The sequence below is a fragment of the Diabrotica undecimpunctata genome, chromosome 7, assembly GCF_040954645.1.
Source record: "Diabrotica undecimpunctata isolate CICGRU chromosome 7, icDiaUnde3, whole genome shotgun sequence".
Lineage (NCBI taxonomy): Eukaryota > Metazoa > Arthropoda > Insecta > Coleoptera > Chrysomelidae > Diabrotica > Diabrotica undecimpunctata.
This window is the reverse complement of record NC_092809.1, coordinates 150106770-150128108: the sequence shown is the minus strand read 5'-3', so window position 1 is coordinate 150128108 and position 21339 is coordinate 150106770. Positions and strand designations below refer to the sequence as shown.

The 21339-nt window shown below is 31.4% G+C and overlaps 2 protein-coding genes across 2 annotated transcripts in view; both read left to right on the top strand.

Moving 5' to 3' along the window:
- LOC140446678 (ovochymase-like) overlaps positions 1 to 1549 on the top strand; it is a 97060-nt gene extending 95511 nt beyond the window's left edge. The window contains exon 13 of the mRNA XM_072539273.1: positions 1315 to 1549. Coding sequence (XP_072395374.1) covers positions 1315 to 1478 — 164 coding nt within the window. The 3' untranslated portion in view covers positions 1479 to 1549. The remainder of the gene's footprint in view (positions 1 to 1314) is intronic.
- A 17604-nt stretch (positions 1550 to 19153) lies between these two features.
- The window catches only part of LOC140447039 (phenoloxidase-activating factor 1-like), a 33122-nt gene continuing 30936 nt past the window's right edge, over positions 19154 to 21339 (top strand). Inside the window, exon 1 of the mRNA XM_072539626.1 lies at positions 19154 to 19225. Within this exon, the coding sequence (XP_072395727.1) occupies positions 19156 to 19225 (70 nt within the window). The 5' untranslated portion in view covers positions 19154 to 19155. The remainder of the gene's footprint in view (positions 19226 to 21339) is intronic.

The window sequence follows — 21339 nt, the reverse complement described above, 5'->3', positions numbered from 1 at the left end:
AAAAAAATGTGGAAGCTGGACAATATTACTGATAAAATGATCGAGCCAGTTATTATAAATCTTGGTTCTGAAAGTTCATCTTCTGAATCTGATTTGGATTTGTAACAAGTAGCTGTAAGTTTTATATTAATATTTTTATTCATCTATTTAACATACCTTAGACGGTTTTAAAAACTCTTTTTCTCTTTTGTAATTTTTAAAAATTAAAAAAAATGTGAATTTTTTAAAACCCTTTTTAATGTAGGCCAGTCAGTTCTAATATAATGTGTGATAAAAGAGGTCATTTTTGTTAACATACACATAACACTTTATAACACTGAAATAATTCATTTATTTTTTACAATTATTCAAAGTAATTTTTCAATTAATCTTGAGCACGCCCATGGAGTGGTCGGAGGTACCAGTTAAAATTATGCTAATTACTCTCTCGTTCATAAAAATAAACTATAAAATTTTTGAGCAAATGATACATAGAGGCCGTTCTTCTTCATTTACTTCAGTAAACGTAAACCCAAAATTTAAGTAATCTTGAGAATATTTTCTTAATTTTAATTTTGGAACCACTCTCGCCTGTACACATGTTGATGCTTCACTAGTATCCAATGCTCGCTTACGCCCAGTTAAAAATTTATCCATGATTTTGTATAAATTTAAGTATATTTACCTACTGCTTGGAATATTTTAATACCGTGAACTGCAATTAATACACGCAAACTACAACATAAACATTCAAAATAAATTTAACAGGTGCAGAACGACTGACTGGACTGACTAAACTGACTCGGCTTTCGACTAAAGTCTGGGTCTGAGGAGAAGAGAGGAGAACTCGGAACTCGGAACTTCTTGCGAAGAGAGACGATCAGTTCTGGATTGGTGTTGCCACATATCAATAAATTTACCTATTCTCGGTAATTTGGTTATTAAGGTTTTACTGTAAGTTTTTACTCAAGTGTGTGAAAAGTGCCTTAAAAAAATTTCGGTACTACCAAAAAAGTTCATGTACCACCATCCCCCCACTGAAAAACGGTCCTGGATTCATATATTTTTATTGTATGAGGGGAGCGCTGTGAAAACAATTATTTAAAATTGGGTCGCAACTGGTAAAAGGTTGAGAAACGCTGCATTAGGTCACTCGCTGTCTTCAGGGATGGAAACGGTATACGCGATATTTGGTTACATCGCCAATGGCAGTGGAATGTCAATGGCGGCGGTAAGATAATTTTCTGGAGGAAATTATTGAGAGAATTATAAACATACTTCAGGCTTATCCTTAATTGAAATTCAGGTATTTATTTATAATTTAAAATTTTACAGGTGATAGTGGTGGTCCCTTAATGAATAGATCAAAGAACGAGACTTGGTACCAAGAGGGAATAACTTCATTTGGACATAGCGTGTGTGGAACTAAAGGTTTTCCTGGAATTTACACCAAAGTTTCAAGTTTTTTACCATGGATACACGAACATGTAACAGATTAAATAAATATACTGATGATTATTTAAACTTTCTAGGCCTGAAATATGTTTAAATAAAAGTTTTATGATTGTAATGACTTTACTAATTTATTTAAATAAATAGTTTGACATTTTGGTTTGTTAAAAAAAAACACGATTAAGTGAATAGTACTTACAAGGAAGCAATAAATTAGTAATATCCTGAATTATTTTACGTAAATAACTCACATAAGTCCTTTCGCATACGGAGAATGTTACTCCTCAGGGGTCTATAATATCCCACATTATTTTTAGTTGCTAATAATGACACAAACAAAAGATATACCTAAACCACAACAAGCTCACATCCATGCCAACGATCTAGTAGTCTTTATCAAAGTAACAAACATAACGTATATGTCCTTCATTCTCTAAATCTCATTAATACTCCAGACTACAGACCAATTCCTAATAATTCAACAACCCGTCTGGAGAAAACAGCAAAAACCATTATCAATAAAACCTCTCTTCCAGTTAACATAGAGAAGTCACTAATTCCTCGTAGAAAGTCTTCCAGAACACCTTGAATATATGGTCTACCCAAAATTCACAAACCCGATATTGTTCTACGTCCCATTGTCAGTGCATATAACTGCCTTGGGCAACCATTGAAAATTCTTTTCATTTCATCGAACTTCTTAGCACTTATTTCATCTTCCAAAATCAATTCAACAGACAAGTAAATGGTGCCGCAATGGGCTTCCCACTATCTCCAGTAATCGCCAATATCTTTACCGAAGACTTCGAGATCCTAGCACTATTCACATCAATGCTCAAACACACACGCTAGCTACGATATGTTGACGACACATTCGTCATTTGGCCCCATAGCAGGGATGCTTTGGTGTCTTTTTAAATCCATTTGAATGGTATCTAGTTTACAATGGAGATAGAAACTGATTCATCCCTACCGTTTCTCGACGTTATTATAAAGAAAAACCAATCCCAAGGTTTTAAACACTTTGTTTATATTGAAAATAAACTCTAATGCTAACTCTAATCTTCCCGCTTCACAAATTATTTCAGTTATTAATAAGCTTGTGTCTAGATCAATACGCCTTTGGGATAATGCAAGTAGACCAGCTGAACTCTCTAGTTTTAAAAGCTTTTCTTCCTTACATCAAAGGTGTCACTGACAAAATCGACAAAATTCCAAAATCAAGAGGAATAAAGACAATCTTCATCCAATAAAAACTTTCATTCCTTGTCCGATCAATCAAAAACAACATTCCAAATGAACAACACGGAGTTTATGGAATTCCTTATGCAGACTGCTCCCGATCCTATATAGGCCAAACAAATCGTAGAATTCAAGATAGGATTTATGAACATTCCATCTCCATTCGCAACTCCGACTCAATTTTAGCTCTAGGTCAACACCATCTTCATACAGGTCACAAAATTAATATTTATTTTAAGCTAAGCTTTCACCACCTAATCTCGAGCTTCATCAGAACTCTTTAAAATGGAAGAACCTCCTTTACAACAGAATAGTATAACTTTATTTAATAAATTCTAATAAAATTGGTTATACCTCTAAATAGTTGGATATTGGTTGAATGTATTTCATGATTAATTATTAAACATTTATTTACAGGGTGTTCAAAATTTGCAGTTGTATTATTGGATTATTCAATGTGTAATATAAGGCTCATTTTAAATGGAACACCCTGTATGTTAATGAATTATTATATTAAAGAAATTTTCCACTTTCGAATGGTTTAGGGATGTCCTATAACTAGGAATGATAGATTTTGCGTAAATTAAAATTTTCTTTTTGATTTCAAAATATTTATAGTTATTACTCTCGATTTTTAAACCCATCATTTTGACATATTTGTTATAAATGAAATATATGTAGTTGTAAACAAATGCGTATACTTTATACTTTTCCTTGCTAATACACAACGAATCAGAAAGAATTTTAATAAAACAAATAATTGTTGTGACTTTATTGTGACACCCTGTATATTTCAAAATAATTTTAAAATGTAGCCTTTATCAACCTACATATAATACGTTATCAGTCCGTTATCATCATAACTGGCTCGACAATTCGTTGTGGATCTTGGCCTGCTCACAAAGAAGTCGCCACTCCTGTCGATTCCTGGCAACTTCCCACCATCTTCTAACCGCTAGAATCTGTTGGTCTATATATATATATATATATATATATATATATATATATATATATATATATATATATATATATATATATATATATATAATTATATACATCTCAGAGTAAGAGTAAGTAAGTAAGTGCTTCAAAATGAGTGTTTTTTATTTTAAGCTAATAAACAAAATGTCATCAAGAAGCTTTATTCGTAAAATCACCATTGGTATTTCATTAAGTTATATATCAGTTGGATTGTCAACTATACAACCAACGTATCTCCTAACTACTTCTTGTTTTTATTTTAGAAGGTCTCAATAATCATTCTTAGCAGCAAAATCAAAACTAATCAAACCAAATAAAAATATTCTCGATATGTTGTATAATATATCCATTAAAAACCTTGGGAATATTGATTAACAACATCTAAATAATTAAATGATAAATAATAGAATATTAAAATAGTTATTGGAATTAAATGGTGTAACATACTAACTAATCCTTAAAATATTTTTATACAGGACTAGTCAGACATAAATATGCAATATGCATTTTAATCCAGTAAAATAAGGCAAAAAAGGGGACAAACCTCGGAATGAAAGATAATAAGCTGAAAATTTGCATACGTCTTTATTTTGATGGTATAAAACTTACCTCAAAAGTCTCATATAATCACGTGTCCGCGACTTAAGATATTAAAGGTCAAAGGTCACGAAAATGAGTTTTCTGCAAATATCTCGTTTCCCTTACACTTTATGACATTTAAGGTGGTAAGAAAAATTGTAGAATGGAAAATTCTCTTCAATTTTTGTCTGAAGTACTTTTGTGTACCTTCAACCCTTCTTAAGATAGAGCGCAAAGAGTGGGGAACCGCTTACCTGTGTATACGGCAACGCGAAGTCCGTAGGATTCAATAAATAATAAGTTATATAGTTAATTATTCACTTAAAATACTATTATTATCATTAAATTTTTATTATTTATTATTTAATAAACTATATTTATAGATATTAATTATAAAATATATATTTTTTATATAATATTTATTTTATTTTTGACAAATATACAATATTAAATAAAATACTTTTCGTCCATATTACTACGAATATTATATCTCGAAATACAAATCTCTTGTACGGCGGTTGTCAACTTCAGATGATTTCAATGAAGAAAGTGAATATGCACCTGATATTCTTGAATATTTTTATTCTGATATTTTAATAAACGAGAATGATGATGATGAATCCGATATTGAGCAGTCAGAGGAAGAAGAAGAAGAAGAAGAAGAAGAAAAAGAAGAAGACGATGAAGAAGAAAATTAATACAAACATATTAACCATACATAATAAAAGAATATATATTATATTTGTAACTTTAATAAATCGATTATTGGATTAATAAATAAATATATAATTTAAAAAAATAAATATGATTTTTTCAGTATTTAATTAAATATAAAAATGATTATTGTTGAATTCTGCACTTGATGATGATGAATCCGATACTGAGTAGTCAGAGGAAGAAGAAGAAGCAGAAGAATACGATGAAGAAGAAAATTAATACAAAAATATTAACCATACATAATAAAAGAATATATATTATATTTGTAACTTTAATAAATCGATTATTGGATTAATAAATAAATATATAATTTAAAAAAATAATAAATATGATTTTTTCAGTATTTAATTATATATAAAAATGATTATTGTTGAATTCTGCACTTGATCTTAATTTATCGTATATACAGCTGTTAAAAATATCATTAAAGTTCATTTGAAATATTTCATTTAATATGTTTGTTAAAAATAAAATAAATATTATATAAAAAATATATATTTTATAATTAATATCTATAAATATAGTTTATTTAATAATAAATAATAAGAATTTAATATTAATAATAATATTTTAAGTGAATAATTAACTATATAACTTATTATTTATTGAATCCTACTGGCTGACTTCGCGTTACCGTATACACAGGTAAGCGGTCCCCCACTCTTTGCGCTCTGTCTTAAGAAGGGTTAAAGGTACATAAAACTACTTGAGACAAAAATTGAAGAGAATTTTCCATTCTACAATTTTTTTTCCTACCTTAAATGTCATAAAGTGTAAGGGAAACGAGATATTTGCAGAAAACTCATTTTCGTAACCTTTGACCTTAAATATCTTAAGTCTCGGACACGTGATTATATGAGACTTTTGAGGTAAGTTTTATATCATCAAAATAAAAACGTATGCAAATTTTCAGCTTATTATCTTTCATTCCGAGGTTGCATCCTTATTTTACCGGACTATTTGATCTACATTATTTAAGTATTAACCCACGTTAAGTAAGTATTGTAAGTGATATAAGTGATATATATATATATATATATATTATTAGGTTATTAATTTTTTTACTTGATTAATTTACCAAATCAAAAACATAATTTAGTTGTTCTCAGGGTGAAAAATCTCCTTATAAGTCTTCTTGAAGACAAAACCAATTTAAAGCCAATTTCAATGATTATAAATTTAAAACTTTTTATCTGTCTGATTTTTCAATATTTACTTTATTGTAAAAACAAAACTTTTACACACACATTTTACAAATGAAGTCTACTCTTGAGTTAAAATGGTAACGACAATGATGTCAACAAACTTCATTCACAATTACAAAATTTTCAATTCTGAACAGAAAATCACTAACCTTTCCTTAGTAGATTGTATTTGGACCATACCCAGAATTGTCCACACTCCACAGCAATGTGATCTACCACTATTCGCCTCGGCTTTCTTCTTTTCGTATCTGCAATCCTCCTGCAGCGACTATACGAAACACCTGACTCAATTCTCCAACAATTAACACTTGAAATTTAATTCTCCAAAACACTCAGCTATTTCTCAATGACACAAGGACCTCTTTCTGTCAACTTGGTACCGCCAAACTATTTCCTACGTATTCCAGAAACTCCCACTTTAGATCCAAGGATATCTCTTCATCGACTTGTAATCTCCTTCCACAATTCTGCTAACTTCCTTTTACAATGCCGGTATCCAAACTCACGGACACACCCTCTACCGAGACGCGACCTTTCCTTTCGATCTCAAAATGACAACTGCCCCTTTCTCTCATACATCGACTATCAATTCCTCGTTAAAAAAAACTGTCCAATTAAAAAGCTTTATTTTGTTTACAATCATTAAGAAAAATCCCTATTACTGTTTCCAGAGAAACTAAAATTTTTGCTTTAAAATTAGCTTTCCCTTTGGTTACAAATACATATTTCATTCCTATAACAAAAGGTTAACTACAATATCTTAATCCTAGGTAATATACAAACAATGAAAACATTATATTGAGTATGGGCTTTCTAATTCTATATAAAAAAATTTACCTGCGATTGTTTAAAAATCAGTTGTTGACAGGCAAAACTTTCTGTTAATATAATCTTAATCTAATACATAAATTTTGTGAAAATTTTATAATGGTCTATAATTTTATTTTTCTCCTTGGCTGATAAAATGAATCATATATATATATATATATATATATATATATATATATATATATATATATATATATATATATATATATATATATATTATCTGTTTTGTGTTAATTTTTGTTAATTCTAGTTAAATTAAACTAGATCATATACTATTTAATTTCTCAGAGTTCTTTACTATACAATAATATTTATTTTATTTTCAATTCGTGGCTTCTAGTATTTCCTGGATGCTGGCTTTCTTTAGGATAGACAAAAAAAAATAAATATTCTAACACAATTTACAACCTTTTAAAACAATCACTATTTATTTCAATACCATATATAACTATCAACATAAAAATTGTATACACTGAATTATCTATTCCTCAGAGCAAAAGGAAACTTCTCTTATTTCTCATTAAATTGTTCTCATTAACTTTCTTAAAAACAAACAAATTTTATTTGATGCAAATTTTCTGACTTATGAATTCAATTATTTTTTTATCAATTGCTTTATGATATGATTTTAAATAAAATATGTAGTGTACATATAACGCTTATTTCACAAATAAATTGACTGACCTTTTTTATCTAATTTTTGCGATGTCCCCCAACGAATACTGTGTAATTGTGTTCCCGAAATACTGTCCAATTTTTCAAAACACGTGTGTTCTGCTTAAGAAAGAATCACTTCCGACTCGTTTCACAATAATATTAATGGGACTTTTTCCGCAAATTGCGTCTCCCGTCTCCAATGGTTATCTTGTACAAACTTTATATAACTTTTTTCCTTTTCTTATAGATTTAGGAGTTTCTTCGGACACAAGGAGTTTGGGATTCTCGACCTGGATCTCGATTCGTCTACAACTATTTTGCTCACCTCTTAAACTCACACACAAAAACTTATACTTATTTTTTACACACTGTTCTCAAACTGGACTTCTTGTTCTGGCTGTTAAACACAATAGTGATTCCACAAACTGTTCTTAAAGTGGACTTCTCGTTCTCGATTTTAAAAATACAATGATTCAAATCTCCTGGTTCAATTTTCAAGTTGACTGTCCTATTCTCCTCCCCTAGTACTTTTCAGCCAATCAACATTCTTTCATACAAATTCATCCCACTACCAAACTTCTAATTTTTCTAATTTTAAATTTTAAGAAATCAAGCGTGTTTACTGTAATTGGTTTTCCCCCAATTGACTCGATATGATATCGACTAAGCTTTTTTTTGCTACAGGCAAATGCATCTTTGTAAAAGATAACATCTATTCATAGCATTACCTTCGAAAAAAATAATATACAACCCATTATTATATCTAACATTAATTGTGAATTCTTATCTGCCACAAAACCATGTATAATTTTTTGTAAAATTTTAAACAATACTTTCTAAATAATTCCGAATTGTTTTTCTATAGAAATGATCTTAGACACTATTCACTGTTTTAAATTCACTGTTCTCCGAAAACAATTATTACAAATAAAACACATTATATTTATAAATTTTTAACCTATACAGAGTCTTGAATATTTATCATCTCATGGAATTTTTTAAATAAAAATTTATTTTATTTTCGATCTGTTTTAGAATCGTAACAAGAAATACTGGATATTATTGACTGTCGATATAAACAAACAACGCAGTTTATTAGGGCTGCAGTCAGTAGGTTTGGCCGGGATGTTATAGAAACACTCTTTTGACTTTTGGTCGAGCTTTCGGAATTGTTTTATTCCTTCTTCAAGACACATATCTCAAATTTTCATTACAACTTACTAGTCTTTGAGATTATTTTTGCAAAGCTACGACACTCAACATTAAAAACCCACATATAAAATATATAACATTATAACATTTAAAATAATGGACAATATACATTTTAAAATTTAGTTGGAAAATTAAAATTTTGTTAGTAACATCTTTTCATGGTGTGTTTGACTGATCCATAGAAAACAGAAAAAAAAACAAAAATAGTGTGATTAAAAAGTAATTAGGAATTCTTGCTATTATATTAATGGAAGTAGTATATTAAACTTGTCTTGATAGTATGCAACATGTTTTGTATGCAGGTGTATTACAGTCTAAAATAACGTATGGCTGAAAGCAATTCTGTTTTGATGACAAATAATAATACTACAGGCAAAAGCAATTTAGAGTGTAAAAAATCACGTCAACAGCTAAAAAAACCACCGTGCACTAGAAAGGTTAGAGAAGTAATTCGGGAAAGTCATATGTTACATAAAATGGTAAAATAATTCCAGAAACGCCATTTTAACCTCTGCACTATGCCGAGCAAAATGCAAAACAAAAATTACTGAAAGTCAGCTGAAAGAAATTTTTTCCGAATATGGGAGTTTAGGCAGTTACGACACGAGAGCAGCTTATATAGCCAGTATTTTCAGCATATATCGACGAGGACATTGATTAAATAGTTATTATGTTTAAGTGTTTCATTCTTTCTTTTAGGTTTATATTTTTTATCAAACTTTCTTTTTTATAACAAGTAAAAAATAATTTGTTTAATAATATTATTTTTCTGTCGACCGTCCATTTATGATCAATTTTAACACCCTCAAAATCATTGATTAATGACCCCTATTAATGAATGATTTTCTATTAATGAACGATTTTATTATAGGTAACACAACATACTCGTACATTGCTTGCATAAATTAATTAAACGCTCTGTGATTGGCAGTGACCTGTGGTGTAAGCAACCAAACATATACCTATTTATATTCCCACTAAAAAATTAATTTAAAATGAAGTAGCCGCTGTTACTACTATCTGTCATTAGTGTCATTGTATGTCATTATTTACTTTATTGTTTAAAATTCTGTGTATTTGAAAAATCAAAGGATGGATATTGACGAAGAGTTTAATTTAACTTCACCAGAATTTCTTCTTCTATCACAGAATTTACAGAGGTCCAAGAAGACTTAAATATAAATTTGTCAAAATGCTATACAGTAGATAATCATTTATCAATATCTTCCTTTAATTTCAGTAATTGCTCCATTTCGAATATTAATGTTTACTATAATAAAACTACCACTAAGGAAACTTTGAATAAAGTCAATGAAAGCTGAAAAAATTGTTGTTTATCGTTAAGTAAATAAATATTTAAACTAAGATATCTTTATTTCTGAAAAGTACAGTCGACGAAAAAGTTTTGTAACGAACTTGTGAATTAAAATGGCGATTAACAATCTCGAACATTAACGCGTTCGCTTTGCTCACGCGTTAAAATATCTCAATTGTTAATCGCTCTTATTAATACATTTGTTGGTTAAATAACTATTAATAACCCTTTTCTGTAAGTGCAATAACACATAAGTCATGGACACACTTAGGATCAAATGACATAAGTCACGAATTTAATTTTTGACATATTTTTTATTTCATTGGTGGTGGAAAATAGACATTTACATAGGTAATTATAGAAACAACAATTAAAACCAAATAAAGTAAGTAACACGTAATTATGAGCTATAAAGCGGATTTAGAGGTACCAGACGAACTTTAAATCGCTTCTACTGCAAAACATTTTCATAATTTTTAAAAATTGTGTGGAGTCCATAAGTACCCCTGTATAATAAATGTATATTGTTTAGTTCACGTGTATATATTATAGGGGTCGTTCAGATCTTTTTCATTGTATATATGAACAATAAGTTCATAGGTTCAAGTAAGCTTTGATAGTTTGGCAACTCGGCTATCATGCAGTATTATTCCAACACATAGTTTAAGCGGTTTATTTGGGATCCTTCTTTTTGTTCTCATTGATACTCATTACAGTGTGTAACAGATATTGTATCCTGAACATGCTAACTACAACTGCTGTTGGTAGGCACGTACTTCTTTATAAAAAGGTATATAGATACAAAAGGATTTGGGCTTATTGTTTAATGGAATTTTCACTTTCATTGAAAATTTTATATTTTCTGGTCTTTGCTGACAAATGTCTGGGGGATGTCCTCGATTCTCTAATTTTGGGTGACGTGTGGTGATTGCTGTGGGTTTTGTGTTGTTTGTTGTAGTGTGGTGAGTGAGCGTATGGATGTGTGTATGGGTAATGGTAGTAATTGGTTGAGTGTGTGTTGGTGAGAATGTGTTTTGTGTTTGTAGGGGTGTGTAGGTATGGGGGTTTTGGTGTGTAGGATCGTGGTAAGGAGTGGATACTTTGGATGTGGATGAAAACCAAAGTTGACGAAGGATAGAGCTGTTAGAAGTTGATGGAGGGAGAGAATTCTTCACCTAGAAAGAACTAGCCACAACCAACTGTGAAGGAGATATTCGAGGGGACTGACTTTCTATTTTTGGGTAAAATCTCGTTACAGATATGTTGATAAGAGTTTTTTTCAGGTAAGACGTCAGGTAAAAATCAAAGACATGAGGTTAATTATCGACTGTGTATTCGAGGAGAGTTTGTCTAAGGAAATTTGTCTGGATAGTGACTGTCTGTGTCTTTTTCTGTGTTGTGGGAGCGCGTTTTTTGGCGTTCCATTTGTGTTAATATGTTGGATGTTTGCCGCGGCAGTATGTACAGGATGGTGCATTTGCTATTCATATGATATGTGATTTTTTTTCGGAGTTTGGACAGATATTTTTGTTTGTATACTGTATTGTGATATCCGCTTTGGCGGCATCTAGAGCAGTATTTTAAGCGCAGAGGGATGACGTTATTTGATCGAGAGATCTCACAATGTATAATCTGCCCGTTCAGCTTAATACCGTACTTCAGTGCTTCCGCAAACTTTTGTTCCCTACATCCCTACACACTCGAACGAAATGTGTAGGGATGTAATTCTAGCGACCAATTATTCTAACGATTTTAGTGTGAGAGAAGTGAACTTATGATAAACGGTCTTCAATGTCTTTTTATGAAAGATTTTTATTAACGCCTGTCATAACGAGATGGAGGTTTGATTAGATTTTGTTCTCTAAGTTAGAGAATTAGAGAGATTTGTTCTCTAAGTTAGATTAGAAACTCTAAAAGAAATTCATCATAAGTTACTAGTTCCTGGTCATAATCATTTAGAATGTAATACAGACCATGCTACCATAGAGAGATTTGTGAAAAAAAGAAATGCCACAATTTCAGTTCCAAAGCACTGGGTATCAGTAATTAAAAATGACGAGTCCTCGTTTTGACATAAAATTTATGAAACAAATTGACTTTCTCGGATTTTCCAAACTTCTAACAACGCATTTTATAAAAAGAAATATTGATAAAGATAAAAATTCTTTTGTTTGGAACAGCGTATTTTGGCTACATTACAAAAAGGATAGTAATATAGGCTTCAAATACAAATTAGATCCCAATGAACCGTTTTGTTCAATGTCCATGCTAAGAAGAGGCAGGTCAACTTCCAGCTTATAATGATTCTCTTCAAATAGACTATTTAAAATATAAAAAGGAGAAACGTGCATAAGACTAAATATAATATAAACTCTATCACATCATTATTGGGGATCTGACGAAAACTCACTTCTTAAAATATACAGATCACTAATACGCTCCATTATGGTTGTCACATGTATATATCCGCCTCCAAAACATATATTAACCTTCTAAACTCAATTCACAACACAGCCCTTCGTCTTTGTATTGGCGCTTTTCGATTTAGTCCTGTAGATAATCTTTATTGCGAAGCTAACGAATCTTCTCTTTGTATAAGACGAAAACAACTACTACTCTCTTATGCAGCATCGGTATCAGCTAACCCCTCTAATCCAGTGCATCCCTTATTTGTAATGCCCACGTATAATTTACACAATACCAATTCCTTACCACCAATAAAACCTATTCCACTAATTTTAGCACAGACACTTAATGATATCTCTCTTACACATACCCTTCCTCTTTATCCCCCTCCATCTCCTCCTTGGATCATGTCCACGCCCAAATTTAATACCTCGCTCACTAACTTCGATAAAAATAAACATTCGAAAGAGATCATTATAAATGCATTTAAAGACATTATAAATACAAATAAATATGACCTAATATTGTACACGGATGCCTCAAAAAATGACACAGGAGTAGGCTGCTCTGTTACAACCTCTCAATCACTAATTAGGTCATCACTTATACCAGCCGTCAGCAGCGTTCATACTGGCGAATTATTTAGTATATTGCAAGCTTTTAACCATATATCTCCACCTAATAAGCAGGTTGCCATATGCACAGACTCTTTAGCATCAATCCATTCTATCAAAAATATATTTACCGATCATCCAATCGTCCAAAAGATCCTAGACTATTACCAAATTATTTTGTCCCAAAATATAACAGTTACCATAATTTGGCTGCCATCTCATATTGGTATAGAAGGCAATGAAACTGCAGATCACTATGCTAAACTTGCTACAGCATCACCTGAAATTACCGATAAAATTCAAATTTGTAAGGACCCAAAATCATATACTAAAAGAAGAATCAGACTCCTTTGGCAGCAGCATTGGAACTCTAACCGTTCGATCTTACACGATATACAACCGTCAATAACCAGTCAGCCTACATTTGACTATTCAGCCCTCTCAAGACGAGACCTCATTGTGATAAGACGACTTAGGATAGGACATTCAAAACTCACACACGGCTACCTAATGTCCTCTAGCATCCGTCTCTCCTGTCACAGCTGCCAATCATATTTGACAGTCAAACATATTCTCACTGAATGCCATTAACATTCGGCCAGAAAATTACAATACAAACTCAAAAGTGAAGTACGTGATATCCTAAACAACCCTGACCAAATAAAAGCTGTGCTACAATTCCTTAGAGATGAACACTTATATCAAAAAATATAATTAGATTTTAATCTAATTGTATAACTTATTATTATCATTCCGTATTATTGTAACATATTCTTAATGTAACACTTAATATTTGTGTAATGAAAATTCATGTTATAGTACCTGTGTAAGTGGCCATAGTAGCCGAGCACGTTAAAGTTAAAATAAAAAAAAATATATATATATAAGGATATTCTTGATCTACTACCCTTTATAGATCCAATCTATCATGGATTTTACCATTCGCTTAAACACGCTCAAACCTGTACCACACAATATACAAGCGATAGTGATGAAAATTTCGACGCGTAATTTTTAATTTGGTACAAGTAAAGCAATATATTTCCACAGCACTGTTTTCCAATACAAAGAAATTGACCAATAATAGTTTATGTTCTCTCCTCTTTGACCGTTATCTCCATTAAAATACTTTTTAAATCTCTATATTTTTGATACAAATATGATATGTGCCATTATATCAAAAACAGAAATGTTAAAACATATTTCGTTTATTACATCTGTTTTAGCACCAAATAAAGTATTTAATGAAATATATTTGGTTTTTTATTTTGTTGCGTTCGATTTAAGAAACCTTCTCGAATGTTAAAATTGCCCTACTGAAAAATATGCATTTTGGAGTTAACACATGTCTCCCAAACACCACAGAATTACATATCAAATAATTGTTATCCATTAAACAGATCAAACTGTTAATGGAAAAAAAAATCGCAAGTCCGCCTAGCCCAAAGAGCTAAGAAGAATCACATAGATATAAGAATCAAAGAAATAATGCTTAATACATATACATGTGAATTACAAGATAATCCTACTTTAGCATTAACAGACATTCAACAAAAGGTTGCAGGTTGGAGTTTGTTCGAAAAGTGTGTTCAATATCATTAAAGTGTATAAAAGTATCCATACATTATCTCCATGTAAAACAAATCAAAATCGTGTAAAATCAGTAGATGCTGATGATTTTAATCAGTCAGCTATAAGAAGAAAGGTTCATCAATATTTCTTCCGTAATGAAATTCCTACAATTGACAAAGTCCTAAGAGATATAAATAAGGATAATGACTTACCAAATTTTAAGAGAACCACGTTTTACAAACTCTTATGAAAATTAAATTTTAAATTTCAAAAACGTGGAAGAAACAGTTTGCTACTCGACAGAAATGAAATTGTGCTATGACGAAGAGATTATCTGCAAAAACCAGACAATATAGAGCTGAAAATAGAACAATTTATTACTTGGACGTTTGGGTGGATGCTTCGGTAACTTCTGCAAGGCATGCATTTTTGGATGGGCTGTTGACAGGCTTAAAAAATCCTTCATGTAACTCAAATTAAAATAAACTTGTAAGGATAAGACTTTAAAGAGAATTGAGGTACTATTGTAAAAATAATACCTCAATCAACCATGGGAGCTTATCGTCTATACCTTGCCTAGCTCAGTATCTCAAGGGCGAGTTCGTCTTGTCTTAAACTAGGGATTGAACCTGAGTTCTTAGTTGATTGCAAATAAGACAAATTTTAACCAAACATATTTATTAAAAAGAATAAAAAAACAATACATAACCCTGCCAAAGCTTAAGAGTTAATAAGTGCTACTTATTGCTTCGATGGGCTGCTTGCGTGTTCTAGCTGTTAGGTCCTCCAATTAAAAGTTGTGGTTTCTGGACAGCTGCAATCACATGTGGTTGTATGTCCTGATTAGGTTCTTAAATCCAATAAAGTCAATAAAGTTGTCAATATTGTTAAGTTTAATAAAGCCAATAAAGCCAATAAGGTTGTCGATATGCCAATAAACTAAAATATAAGGAACAGCTTGCATTAGAGACACATCAAAAAGAAAAGTTTAACTTCCTTGCCATCTTACAAAATTACAATTAAACAAATAGCGTATGGCAAGGATAATATGATAAAACTTGAAAATGCGGTCAGAATTATAAAATAAATATCACAATGAAAGTACTTATCCCAAGGGAATTTTTAGACCATAAAATGAGTATTATAATAATTTTTGCCTTTTTTTATAAATTTCAAAAAAGGCAAAAAATAATCCCACCACCTTAGAAAAGTTGTTTTTACAGAAAGTGGGACACTAAATAAAGTTAGCACAGATGTCATAGGATGTTGCTGTAGATATCATGAAACTAGCTTGTCTGTCAACACGGAACAGAATAGTCTTCTTCTTCTTCATGTGCCGAGCTCGATTATCGAGCGTTGGCTATCAAATTGGCTATAGTAATTTTGTTGACGGCAGCTCGAAAAAGAGAGGATCTGTTAAACCAATCTCTCAGGTTTCTAAGCCATGACGTTCTTCTTCGAACTGGCCCTCTTCTTCCGTCTACCTTGCCATGTATTAATAAATGGAGTATATTATATCTCTCTGGGTGGCGCATAACAGAATAGTCTGCCGGACAAAAATAGAGAGGGCGAATATTTATTCTACGGGACAGAAAGAGAGAGAAAATAAAGACAGAGGAAGAAAAGAAAAACAGAGGGCGCCAACTACTTTTTAAATAAAAAATAGTAAAAATTTAACTAAAGATAAAGAAATTAATAAATTAATAAAGAAATTAAAATAAAATAATTAATTTAAATATAAATTAATAGAGATGTGACGTTTATAACGTTACAAACTTTAATTTTTTTTATTATTATCTTTAATATCACCTTGAGGAAAAGGTAAAAGATTGATAATCTGTCATATCGGAAGTGAGAATGGTTTTGTTCCAGATGCACTGTGGGCTTTTGAATGGAGCAAAAGTGGAGAATACCGTGAGGAGATGGATGGGAAGTCATTTGAAAGTTGGCTCTAAAAGATTTTACCAACACTGGAAACAAATTGCCGTAATTTTGACGGACAATGCCCCTTACCATTCCAAAAAATTAGAAAAAATTCCCATTAGGGTTAAAAAAAGGCAGATATTCAAAATTGGCTTAGTTCAAAAAATATTCCCTTTGAACAACTTTAAATTTGCTGACATTAAAAATTTATTCGATGAAGCTACAGTGGTGTTAAAAAGTCCTGCATTACCTTACCAAATACATGAAAATAGAAGTTTAAGGCATTTACCTTAAATCCTAACCCTAACCCTATCTACATCAAACAAGCACTTAAACACAATATTATAAAATGGAAACACAGCAAAAATTTTGATTAATAAAAAAAATGTGGTTCAAAAAATTTTTTATTCAATGTTTCAAAAATTAGGCTATTTACATGAAGACGATATTGTACATCACATTGAAGTAATTTAAACTAATTAAGCCCTTGTTTTTAATAACTAGTTCACATCTTTTGGGCATGGACTTTATTAATTTTTGCAGTTCCTTTATGGAAATACAGTGATACCGAGCGTATAGTAGAGATTCGACTAATTTCGTTTTATTTGTGGGTTTGCTTTTGGAAATGATGTTTGATATCCTTTGCCACAAACTCTCGATGGGATTGAGGTCCGGGGATTTCGCTGGCCAGTCCATCCTATCAATTTCATTACTCTCCATCCAAGCTTTAATCAATTTTGCTCTATGGCAAGGACCATTATCATCCTGAAAAATAAATTTTTCTTCGCCAAACAGGTTTTTTCCACTACGCAGCAACTTATTCTGCAGTAACTCAATGTATTTGGTAGCATTCATTATCCCAGAGACAACGTGTAGGCGACCAACTCCTCGAGCGGTCATGCAACGCCATATCATAACGAAGGTTGGATTTTTAATTGCGAGAAGAACACATTTTGGAGAAAATTCTTCATGAGGAAATCTTCTGACGTAGACATTTCCAGCATGAATATTAGTATTGAAAGTGGATTCATTACTAAACAGTACACTCTGCCACTGCTCTGCTGTCCAGATTCGATGTTCCTTGGCCAATTTCAAACGGTGCAATCTTTGCTTTTCTGAAAGAAGTGGTTTTTTCCTTGCCTTACATCCCCTAGTCCAAAACTAAGCAGCCTTTTTCTCACAGTGAAAGTGCACACGATTACACCTGTAGATTCAGGCCATAGCTTCGTCAATTTAATGGAATTAAGGCTTCTGTCTGCCAGAGTTGTTCTCTTTAACGCAGCGTCATCCCGAACAGAAGTTTTTTTTGGTCGGCCACTACGGGGTCTGTCATCAATTTTTTCTTGTTCAGCATACTTCTTAATGATTCTAATTACTGTAAATTGATTACAGTTTACTGCGGATGCGATTTCGCGACTAAAGTTGTCGTTTTTATGGTGAAAAATAATTTCAAAACGCTTTTCGTCCGATGATTTAGTTTGTTTGGTCTGGGACGACATTTTGACCATTTTATCAAAAATCAAAGAGCGAATAAATGTGTTAGGGTAACTGCAGTGTTTATATAATCAAAATATGTGGCAAATTTGTCATTAAGATTTAATTAAATAGTACTTTAACGACTTAATAATCACCTCATAATTTTCTCGGATTATGGAAAATCCCTTCAATCAGATTATTTTAATCTTTTCTGTAGAATTTTGAGCTAGTAATTAAAAAAACATTAGTAAGTATACCGATAATTCTAATTACAAGCACAAACTTAAAATGAATTTGTGAAAATATACAAGAAACGTGTTAAACCTCAAAAGGCGCTTAGGTGATACAGGACTTTTTTAACACCACTGTATATCTGCTGTAACTACAGAAAAATGGAAAAACTGCGTCAGACATGTAAAAGAAGAAATAGAGCCAAAATAGGGGGTTAAACAATTTAATTGAAGCCTAAATTGAGCTTCTTATTATCATCATTAACGATGACAGCAGTAAATCAGATTCTGAAAGTTAATAACGCAAATACGGTAATTTTATAAACTTTCTTTTTTCTGCGTACATACTTTATTTTGTGGTCAATAGATCTAGATCGTGTAAAACATTTTTATATTTAAAAAATTGGTGTACTATAATTTGTATCTGTCAAAGTTTGTCTGTTTTATATTGTATCTTTAATTTACTAGTCCGGACCTGAAAAAACGTTTCTAGCGTGCATTTGACGTCGTCCGTAGCTTGAAGTTGAATTTACTTTAGACAAGTTTATTAAATTTTAATATTTAAGTATAAGTTAAGTTAAGTATAAGTTCATAAATATAGTCCATCTCTAAAAACTAATTTGACTCCTCCTGTAGAAATACTTCCTTCAGCGTTATCTGTTAATAGGTACTTAGATTTATTACGTACCTGTCTAATAAATTTGGATATTCCAAAAATACGGTTTATTTAAAATCTATTTTCTAAAATCAAACAAACTAAAACTGAGATGGCTCAAAAGTGTTACCTATGTTTACTTTGTATATTTTGTATAGGATCATTCAAAATGGTCAAAGCTGGTAAGCACAATTTTTTATTAAGTACTAATAAAAGGATAAAAACCGTTAAACATTTGTTAGAGAAAAAACAAATATTTAAGTGCAATCATTATTGTTCCGGTTTTTAATTATTAAATATTTCTAATATTTTATTTGTCCAAGTTGAGACTTGTATTGATTCTACCGTTATAATTTTTTTCATACAATTACTACCAATAACAAATCTGACAAGCACATTATATTTTGTTGAGTTTGTAAATTTGTATTGTTTTAATTTATTTCATTGTGCGCCTATTCCTAGTTGCCTATATCTTCTTCTTCTTATAGTGCCGTGCACCTATAGTGCGTTGGCGAATTATCTTAAGGCCAAACCCTGTCTTTTGCGGCATGCAAAAGATCGCCAGTGTTATTTATGCCTGTCCAGTTCTTTATGTTCCGTAGCCATGACATTTGTTTGCGACCTACTCCTCTCTTGCCTTCAATATTTCCCTGGATGATTAGTTGAGGGATTGCATATTTTTCTCCTCTCAGAATATGGCCGAGATATCCCCTTTTTCGTACCTTGATCAAATTGAGTAGTTCTCTCTCAGGATTTGCCTTTCTTAAAACTTCCTCGTTTCTCACCCTATCTGTCCATGGTATGCGAAACATTCTTCGCAACGTCCACATTTCGAAGGCCTCTAACTTATTAATGGAAGGTACTCTTAACGTCCATATTTCTGTATGGTCCTGTATGGTCAAAACATGTTGATTATATAAAAAGTAGGTGTGAAAAAGGTATTAATATTCTTAAATGTGTCACTAATCGAAGATGGGGTGCTGACCCTAAAGTTGCATTGATGTTTTACAGAGTCTACGTGCGATCTATTGTAGACTATGGTTGCATTCTATAATGCAATGTAATAATGTATACCGATGGTTCCAAAAAAGAGGATGGTGCCACAGGTTGTGCAGTTTACATTCCACATAAAAGCGAATATTTGAAAATTAAACTTCCATCACATTGTTAAGTACACACTGCTGAAGCGGTAGCAATCGAAAAAGCATTAGATTGGCTAGATTTACACAATTTAAATAAAGCAGTAATATTATCAGATTCATTATCGGTCATTAAAGGATTAAACTCAGATATGACTCAACATAAAAGAAATAATATTCTTTGTGCTATTAAAAATAAAACATATAGTAAAGATATTACAGTTATTTGGGTTAAAAGTCACATTGGTATCGAGGGAAATGAACTGGTTGACCAGCTTGCTAAAGATGCGACCCATGTTGGACTCTATATTCCCATATTTACATTGGAGGACTTACAACAACATTATTATAACAAAATTTTTATAAATTGGAAAGAAAAATGGAAAAACATAGCAACGAATTCAAATAATCAATATTATACTATCCACCCTACCTTACCACAAGATGTTGCCTATATTTTCAAATATGCAATGCCAAAGAAGTTGACAGCCACAATTACACGACTGAAAACTAATCACGGTGCATTCCCAGCTTACTTGGCTAAGTTAAATATTATCCCTTCTGGAGTATGCTCATGCGATAATATATCACAATGTGACATCAACCATATTCTTTTTAAGTGCGATAAACATAGGTATGAAACAGATCAGCTGTATTCAAAACTATCAGAACTTAAAATTCAGACTCCCATAAACATCACCCATTTACTCTCCTTAGATATTAGAGAAGTATACGAACTAATATGTAACTTTTTATTTAAAGTTGGTTACATTATTTAAAAACTAATATCTTACATTACAATTCTGTGGGTAAAGGACTAGTTTCCAAGCCAACTCACCAAACACACACACATCCTGTAGCGGAGATTGAAGAAAAGATTGCGGTTACATAGTAGCGGTTTAAATTTGATAAAAGCTTGTCTTGCTTGTTCAGTACGGCATTTTATTTCTTCTTGAGGACCCATTGGTCATTCATCATCATTTCCAAGTATTTAAATGTTTTCACTTGATCGATTGGAGCATTATCTACTTGCAGTTGTATTCTTAAAAATGCGGTTTTTCTTATTGTCATGCATTTAGTTTTTCCAGCATTTATCTTCAAGCCATATATTTTTCCTACAGCGTTTATTTTATTTAACATCAACTGCATATCATGTT